The sequence below is a fragment of the Charadrius vociferus genome, unplaced genomic scaffold, assembly GCF_000708025.1.
Source record: "Charadrius vociferus isolate BGI_N301 unplaced genomic scaffold, ASM70802v2 scaffold183, whole genome shotgun sequence".
Lineage (NCBI taxonomy): Eukaryota > Metazoa > Chordata > Aves > Charadriiformes > Charadriidae > Charadrius > Charadrius vociferus.
Window position 1 is genome coordinate 5,344,982 of NW_009648250.1, and position 9,438 is coordinate 5,354,419.

Sequence of the window (9,438 nt, forward strand, 5' to 3'; positions counted from 1 at the left end):
GAGCCACCATGATTCCCAGAGTTCAGTCTTGACATCCATCTTCCAGTGACTACTGCTGCCCTGGACTTGCAGTCTCTCTTCTTGGGAGAGTCACAGTACCAGTTGCTCCTCACGTGCATTTGCTATCAGCCCATCATGCTGCACCTGCTGCAGCTCTGCCTGCCACTTACGCTTCTTGGGTTATGTTCAACCCTGGAGGTGTAGACCTCCAACAACCTTAATCTAACATTAAGCAAGTTAGCTACCACAGTTAACTAAACACAAATTAATATTTCAGCACAAAACCCAAGTTGTATAGGAATGATGACTGAGACTTGTGAAGAGGAAAAAGACTTACACAAAGATTAGGTTTGCCTCTATGAGTCAGGTAGTGCAGAAAACACAAAATACTGTGAATGGATTTAGGAGCTGAGACAGACAGTAATGTTCCTTTGCATTTGCAAAGGAACTGTCAGGGCAGTAAGAAAAGTGTCCTTTCTGATACTTTTTATCTGCCTTGGCCTGTAATCTGCGAGCTCTTTGCAGCAAGGGCAGTCTCCTACTGCAGTGCCCAGAGCTATGGGTTGCTTCTCCAGGAGCTGCGGCAGAAAGAGCAGCGGCTCACTGTGTTCCCCGCTCCAGAGCCCCAGGTGCTGTCAAAGCATGAAGCGCCGACTAATCAGAAGGAAAAAAAAAAAAGAAAAAAAAAAAAGGCAGGATTATTTATGAGCTCTCACAGCTTTGCAAATAGCTTCAGATACGAAAGGAAAACAAGCGCCCCTTCACAGGAGTCAGTCCTTCGGACAACCAGGTGCTCACCTGTTCTACCCCCTGTTGTGGTAACGTGCTAAGATCAGCTGAAGGATGCCTTCCACAGAAACACCGGCAATAAGGCCTATGAATAATAAAGTCAGCTTTGCTCGCAGGCAAAGCAGAGGGCATGGCCACAATCACTGTTATGGCAGGCTCCCAGGTAACAGTGCCAGTGCAGGTTTCTGCCACCGCCACCACATGAGAGACCCAGAATAGAGCTGTCACTTCCCACCAGCGTCCACCCTTCCTATCATAACAGCAGCAAAAGTTGACAGGTCACCACAGGGACTGGGGGCTCCTTTGGGGACCCAGAGCAGCGAGGACTCCCTGGTGTTCACCAGGGCAGGGCCTGGCAGCCAGGGCCTGTCCCAGGCCCAGCCCGGGGCAGGCAGACCAGGGAGCACCAGGCCAGCCCCGGCCCCAGGCCTGCAGCACCTCCCTGGGGATAGGGGTGGGCTGACACTGGGCCAAGACATGGGCCTGTGGGGAGGCCCGGCTCCGGGGATCCATGGTAGGGCAGGACTGGGATGGGGGGACCTGGGGATCAGGGGCTGACAGCCCCTGGGGGGGTGACATATGGGGTCTCGGGCCACAGGCAGGGTGGGGGAGCCCCGGGGGGCGGGCAGGGCCCTGGTATCAGCAACCTCATCCCATCATGGCTGTTCCTTATTAACCTGTCTGCCTCTCCTTTCAGCCTTATTTGCACTGAAAAAATCAGTTTCACCTAGAAAGCCATGTCTGTTGCTGATATTGCCAGCAACTTAAACTGCTTAAGTGTCTCGACAGACACCAGCAAGAAGTGGAGACATGGTATTGAGCTAAACACCTCAGCAATTTGCTCCAATGTAAACGACCGTTTATCTTCCCGTTGTGTAACACTCTGCAGACTACAGTCCATCAAATCCTACAGTGAAAGGCACGGCACTCATTCAGCAAAAGGGTCTATACATCATGACAACTGTACAATGATCTGAACTGAACACCAAAGCAGAGATGCGTTTTGATTTAACACACACTTTGAGTGTGTTTCATTGAACAAAAATGGTCCAGTGAAACATGGACAGAAGAATTTTTGGGAAGGTCTCTGTTGTGCTCTGAGCCTTCTTCTGGCATGACTTAGCTCGTAAATCTCTATGAAGAGGGATGAGTGTATACACGTATCATTCTTCTGATCCATTTAGCAGCTTTGGCATGTGCTGTGTCCTTGTGTGTCCTTCAGGAGGACATACAGATTGTTGCTTCTCTGGAAAGTATTGGAAGAAAGTAATCTAGAGCAAAAAGTCTGTATGGAAAACATGGAAACAACCCAACTGCTCCAGAAACAAAAATCACTGATTAAAAATGCTAGCCTGATGTGAGTACAGGGACAATAATCCTGTGTGCCCAAGAAGTGTCTCAGTTTGATATTCTTGATAGGATGAAAACTGACAACTGGGATTTCTCAGAACCTGTTTACTCCACCTGTTTTATTTCACCAGCATATCCATCATCTGGGTGACTATACGCACATATGTTGTTCTATTTATTGCTTTTCTTTCTTTTAACAAATTAAAATCCCTTACCAGAACTCTGTTAGTCAACTCTGTTTTTCACTTACTGTACCTTCACTGGTGGCTTTGCTGTCTCTCACTTAACTGCTACTGCCCAGCTCACATGGTAGAAACTCTAGGGAGGGAGCTTATTCTGCTGCCTCCGTTCAGCTAACACCATTCTTCTTTGCTTTAGAGATGCAGTATGTGCTGCTGTGGATCTGCAGAGGCAGAGCTGCCCTATGCAAAGGGATCTCGTAAAAGGTGCCTCACAACCATGTATTGTTGAGATTGCAATACTAACAGTCCTGCTAGCTTGCTGGGGGCTCTCAGCAATCTCAGGATAATTCTCAATAACACTTTTAATTGAAACATCCAAGTCATTAAAGAATTCCAGCCTCTGAAGCAGAAACAGGCAACAAAACAGTGGAGTCAACAAATATTTTGCTGATTATCCCATAACATTTAATTTGCCATCAGTAAGGAAAATTATAACAACAGTGACTACTGCGACAGCTTATTTTTAAGTTAATTTGTCACATATTTCTCCATATAACAGTAGCAAAAGTTATCTTTTACTACTGCAACAGTCAATTGCTATGACCTGACTCAGCGTAAACAATCGGGGAAAACTCTCAGAGTTATGTTCCCATTCATAAAGAAGTACTCAGCTTAAACTGGCTTAAACTGAAGTAAAGTCCTGAGAACCAGGAGCCTAAGAAATAAAGTAAAATCATGCAAAAATGTTCATATTATGATTTTTCTGATACTGTAAGTCTGTTGGGCATTCAGGCTGTCTTTTACATGTCTAATTTATTCTGTATCTGAGAAGATTTCCAATTCTAAGACAGTGAGCCCTGGGGGTCACATGCATGAAGAAAATGTAATTGCTTTTCCATAGATTAGTCAACTCTGTCTAGCATACTGCATTCCGTAAATGTGATTTTAAAACAAAAATCTGACTTCAGCGAGTATAGAAAATCACAGTAAATCATTTTAGTTGCACACACTTTGAGTCTTACCCAGCAATCTGAAACTTGACGATATCTTAGGCAAATGGAGATTTAGGGGCAGTCTGATGTGTTCCTTTCTTCAAGTTAATGAGATTATTTTCGATTTGTGTTACTGTAACAGATACCACCAAACAGCTCTTTTAAGGCTTTCATTCATTTCAGCAGCAGCACATCTTTAAAGCCTCCAGTAGTTCGTCTTCCACATAATCTTGCAGGAGAAGGTGGCTGGTGTTAATGGCATCCGGAAATTTGGAGATGAAGCATACAAATTTGTGAAAGATGTAGCAATTACTGAAGTGGCCTTAACTGCAGAAAGATAAATCAGCCACACAGCTCTTCTAATCTTGATTAATAGTTTGTTGATGAAATTTAGAAACTAATTGCTGCTGCTGACGCCCTTCTCTGAACTGTGTCCTGGGCATTAGTCATAGAACCAGAAAGCTACTAACCTCATCTGACAAGCTCCCCACACTGCTACAAAAATGGAAGAAGTTTTTAAAGCATTGGTTGAGCTCCAAGATCAGCTGCCAGAAAACAAGTCTGGGAAACACAGCCCTATGGGATGTTTTCAAAATCTTTTGTCCTTTTATAGCAGAAAATTTGCTTTTATTTACTTGCCAGAGCAAAATCCCTTATGTTATAAAACCAAGGCTCTGTATTATTTGGAAATTCCAGCTGGGCTGGATTACCTGGGTACACAAGCAATCGGTCTCCGGTGGCATTTGGTTAGTTTGATGACAGAATGTAGATCTGTAAAACCCCTTTCTCTTGCACAGAACCGCAAGTTTCCCACTCTGATCAGCTGTACAGTACATTTCTTTAAATATGCCACGCTGAAAGCTAAAGAAGTGCCAAGTTTAAGTTCCCTAAATAGATATGATTGAGGGGAAAGCTGTAAAATTGATTCAAATGCCCAATACTGGCAGAAACTTGTGAGGGTCACGCAGCTTAGGACATTACTAAAAGATTCGCAATAAGGTAAATATTTGTTGCTAAAAACAGCTCACATCGCTAAAGTATTGGTCATCTACAGACCAGACTGTGCTTTACAAATAAACCTCCTGGCATATGAGATATTTTCAGACAGCTGCATTGAATTGAAAGATGATAAGGAAACTGAGGCAGGGAGAAAAACAAACTTTAGGTATCACAGCCGTTGCATAATTGTCCTGCAGGCACTGTCACGAATCATTTACACAGCAACTACACACACACGGAGGAATTTAAACCCAGCACTCAAGTTGTCTGGATGCCCATGGGATTGAATCGTGAGGGTTAAGATTATTCTTTAGATGGCATTGGCTTAAACGGGAGGTCAGGAAGCTTTCTGCACTGAAGTGCTGCAGGTACAACAAAGCCCATCTGACCTGTACATACCAGGATGCACAGCATAAACACAACTGTAGAGCAGCTCTCCATGCTGGCCAGCAATATGTTGTTCAGGCACCGTTAGAATTCACAAGAGACAGAATTTACCAGGAATCAGAAGAATTAATGACAGGATAGGAGAACCAGATTAAGACAGGAACATAGAGAGTGCTAGGAAAGCAGAGACTGGTTTGAGGTCAGGAGCTGCAAAATCGGGAGAGAAGCTATAGTAAAAAATGCAGTTGTTTTAGGGCCCTACAGAAGGACACAAGAGAAGGAAAAAAGTCAAGTGCAAGAACAGAGAGAAGTCAGAGGAATTACCTCGCGTACCAAGAAGAACAGACAAACTCCAGAAGCCCTTCCTTGACCCCTAAGAGATATCTGTCCCTCTTTCCCAACTTAAGCAACCCTCTGATACTCAGGGTATGAAAGTAAGGCGAACACAGATCACAATGCCCACAGTTTCAGTAGATCAAGCCCTGAAATCACTTCTCTTGACTCCTGTATTACTGGTCTGCAGGGCTAAAGTCCACCAATGCTTGGGATAGCCTGCTTAGCAAGACCTGACATGTCCTTTTAATGTGACTGGGAAATTTGATGTTTGGCTTTTTCTACAACTGTAACACAATATTTTAACGACAAGTCTCCTCAAAGGAGTCAAGCTTCTACTATGCAACCAAGGATTCTTCCCTTCTCCCTGAGAAAGAAAGCATCTGCAGGAGTTGTACTCAACATCACCAAATGAAGACGGTCTAGAAGATTTACTTCCCAAGCAGAAACAGGCCTGAGGCAGTGGTTTGTCATGGCATATGGCGCATAAAGGCTACCCCTGCTTGCTTTATCTACCTCTAAAGGTAAAACTGCATGCAGTAGGAGATGCTGCACTCTGTGGGCTAAGGCACTCAGATGCACTTCAGTTACAGAAACTCACCATCAAACTCCTACAAGCTCTTTCCAGTCAAAACCAACACTTCCTTTCTTCAGCATGATGATGAAGGCAGGATTTTTTTCCAAATGATTTGGGTACTAACGAGGTCATACTGATGTCTCAAGACCCACCCAAGTTTCATGGAAATATCTGGGTTTGGATGAGCAGGAGGAACTTCAATATCTACAGGGAAGGGGTACAGAACTGGCCTGGTGAAAAAGCACCAAAAAGCAGTGAGAGTTGAAAACTCCCCAGTCCAGATCTCTCATGGGCAAATGGGGACACAGTTTAACAACACACCACAACAAATGGCAGTACATTCTGAAAGATACAAGGTCTTCCTGCCCCTCTCTCCAAGGTAGAACTCACTCAAATACCTTGCAGAACACCCTTTGAAATATCTATTCAAAAGACACATTCAAGGCAATACAAATTTGTGCCAGTCAGAGCAATTAAGCCAAGACGTCCAGGTTGCTAATCAGAGAACATTGGTTCCCATTCACAAAAGACAGAAAATACATGTTCATTATTAATTTAAATTCTCTTTCTTTTTACAGGTAGACACCCAAACAAATGTAACGCATTTTTGGTTCTTCCATCATAGTCCATTCAGATACTTACAGAAAGGTTAATGACAAGCTAACACATAAAGTGGCATGTCTATGGCTTAAAGGAAGTATTCAAGGCCAGGTTGGATGGGGCTTTGAGCAACATGGTCTAGTGGAAGGTGTCCCTGACCATGGCAGGGGGGTTGGAACTAGATGATCTTCAAGGTCCCTTCCAACCTAAACCATTCTATGATTCTACGTTTTTTTAACAAGCAGCATTGTGCTCTAATTGACCTCAACCACCAAACTTAGTACTAGACTTAACTCAATCAAAAGAAAATGAAATTTGTAACCAAGTTTCACTGCATGATAAATTATTTTCTATGAAAAGATGTGGCCAATTAATTGTACACCAAAATAAAGAACTCCACGGAACTCACATCAAAATATAGAATAAATTATGAGACAGGCAAATGGTTTAGTTATTCTGATATGTGCATCTTCAAAAACACTTATAACATAACCCTACTAATAAATAAAAAGAAGAAAGAATTTCTGTGCCAGAATCCAGAAAAGAAAAAAAAAGAAACGCTTTGAAATTTATTCAGCTGTTTTCATAAACGAAAAACACATTTGTGCAGATTTACGGACTACATATTTTCATTGTTTGCTCTAATGTTTCCTGTCAGTACTGAATTCATGAGGACTTAAATTTGTCTTTCATTCTGAATACTATTGTTTGACTGGTTCTTGGGACAGATAAGGGAGAAATACTTAGGGAAAACAGATGTTGACATGTAACTGAATTTTTTCTAATGATGATTTTGTCTGACTTTTGAGTAATTGTGATGTTCCAAAAAGAGATGCGTGCAACAGGTTTGATTAGATGTACCATTAGACACACCAATCCTCATGCTTTGTACATTCACTCACATTAGAAAAAAACACGTGGTTTTTCCATACAGGCAAAATCCCTCCAAATGTTGTTGCAGTCTGTGAAAAGACTATTACAGTGTAACCAGTGAGACCTTTCTGCATCATGTTCAAGTAAGAATAGCGTGCCAGGCACCTCTGAAACTGTCTGGTCAGTGATAAGATTACCTCTGGCTTCTGAATGTCCATCTTCCACAATTTTCATACCTCAAGGTACTGGACACCAGTGTTGCAAGAAGACCCTCAAGATGCGAACAACTGACAGTTCTCTGTTCCAGCGCATGACAGAGTTAATCTGCTGATTGTTTTGGATTTGACTTGAGGCATCCAGGAAAACTAAAAGTTGTCACTAAAAGTCTGTGGAAATTTTTGATTATGTATCACTTACCAGTGCCAAAGCTTTCCTCTCCACAAAGCGAGCAACGTCCAGAGTCCATGAGATTGGAAAAGTATCTCCATCCTGTTGGTGTCTCATACACAGGAACCTTCATTACTTTTGCCACTCTGGAAAAGACACAATAAAACATCACATGATTAAGACAGTGTTTTTTTCCTACATGTTCTGAGATCAGTTGAGGAATGTTCTAGGTCTTGCTACATCTCCTGACAGCTGGGCTATAAGTAAAAAAGAAAACAGAACTGATCAACAGCACTATTCAAAACCGATTCTTGTCTCAGACCCTGACTTCAACCAGAACCCAGGTACGGTTATACAGTACCTAACTAGTATTTTGGAAAATGTAGGACCTCAGCTCAATCGGCCTTACCAGTATCTTTGCTGAGCAAGAAACAGCTATATCTAGGGATACACAGTTTTGTTATACTAATATTTTGATGAAAGTTGAAGCATCATGTTGAAGTACGTTCCATTTCAAAACACAAGTGGCCAACACTGATATGCCTGAAAGACACTTCTACTTCTGTTCATGTCTTCAGAGCCAAGATGACGCAGGAATGTTTCCATGATGCAGCATCTCCTCTAAAAAAGCTTTCCCAGTCTCAGCCTGAGTCTGAACTTACTTTCCCTGTGCCCTCTGACGCACCTAAATGAAACACTCCCACTAGCTGGCTGACCTGCCAGTATTTTCAAGAACCAAAATAAACCACCATATAAGCTGGATGCACTTTCCCTTCCCCAGGTTGTTAACTGGTAATTATTCCTGTTATAAACTATACCACAAAAAATCCTTTCCTGGACAAAAAAAAAAACAAGAAAGAAGAAAAAAGAAACCCCAAATCCTCTAAGGAACCCCCTACAGAGCTGGGATTTATGCAGAATTAGAATTACCATTCTTCTTGTTTCTAATGGTATTTTCTTGTTTTCATTGTGTGTCTAGAATTTTCAGAGCCAACTACTTTTAATATGAAAAATAAAACCTGAGATACAGTCAAGCAATCTGACTGACTAAAAAGGACCTCACAATCTCCCTAGGATTGCTGCAACAATCACAACTAACAAACATTTCCTAAATTCCACCCCCATAGAGAAATACTTGATGAGAGATGATTTACTTAATTTTAACTGCAGTCAAGCCCAGGTAAGGCAGATCAATCAAAGTGGGATTCAAGGCTCTTAATACAATCCACCTAGAAGAGTCAAGGTGAAAGCAGTCACCTTTCCGATGAACAGAGAGACACTTGTTTTCAGAAAGTCCATCACTCTGTCTGAAAGTAGGCGTGTAAGGTAGACGGGATGAACAGTCCAAATATGCAAATACTGACCCTTTCAAAACGTGGTACGTAAATGTACCTAAATTACCATTCAGCCTTAAGTATTCTCTGTGAAATCTTTAAATCGTTCATCACCACTGGTATTAGGTCTCTAAATCCACTTCTTTTTTTTTTTTAATGTAATAAATATCGATTGCTATCTAAGCCTCCTCCTATTCAGCCCAGTTGTTCATTTTTGTACTTATATACTACATATAAAAAGAGTGGTTTTCAAATGAGATAGAGCAAGAATTGCTGATACTTCTTTGAAAAGAGCTAAAGAGGTACCTGGAGGAAAAAATATAATCAAAATGTTTAATCCTAAACTCTGTTTTCATGCCTCTAGTTTAAAGGTAGAGGCAAGTGTATACATCCTTGTGTTTATATAGCACTAGCTATATTATTGGCCCTTAGAAGCGCTGCTGCATAAGGAAGGTTATACAGTGCAGAGCTGAACAGGTTTCTGGCTGGGTCTGCAAAAAATCAAGAACATAAAAGGATTTATCTCTGTGTGACAGTAACTGCAGCCTGGGAACAGGATGGTACTGCCAAAAAGTAGAAAACAATCAACCATAAAACAATGGCTAACATGCTGGAAGAACAAAACCAATTCTCTT

The 9,438-nt window shown here is 41.9% G+C and overlaps 1 protein-coding gene across 1 annotated transcript in view; it reads right to left on the minus strand.

The window, feature by feature from the left end:
* The window catches only part of PGM5 (phosphoglucomutase 5), a 71,985-nt gene that overhangs the window by 23,216 nt on the left and 39,331 nt on the right, over positions 1-9,438 (minus strand). Inside the window, exon 7 of the mRNA XM_009884311.1 lies at positions 7,500-7,615. Within this exon, the coding sequence (XP_009882613.1) occupies positions 7,500-7,615 (116 nt within the window). The remainder of the gene's footprint in view (positions 1-7,499; positions 7,616-9,438) is intronic.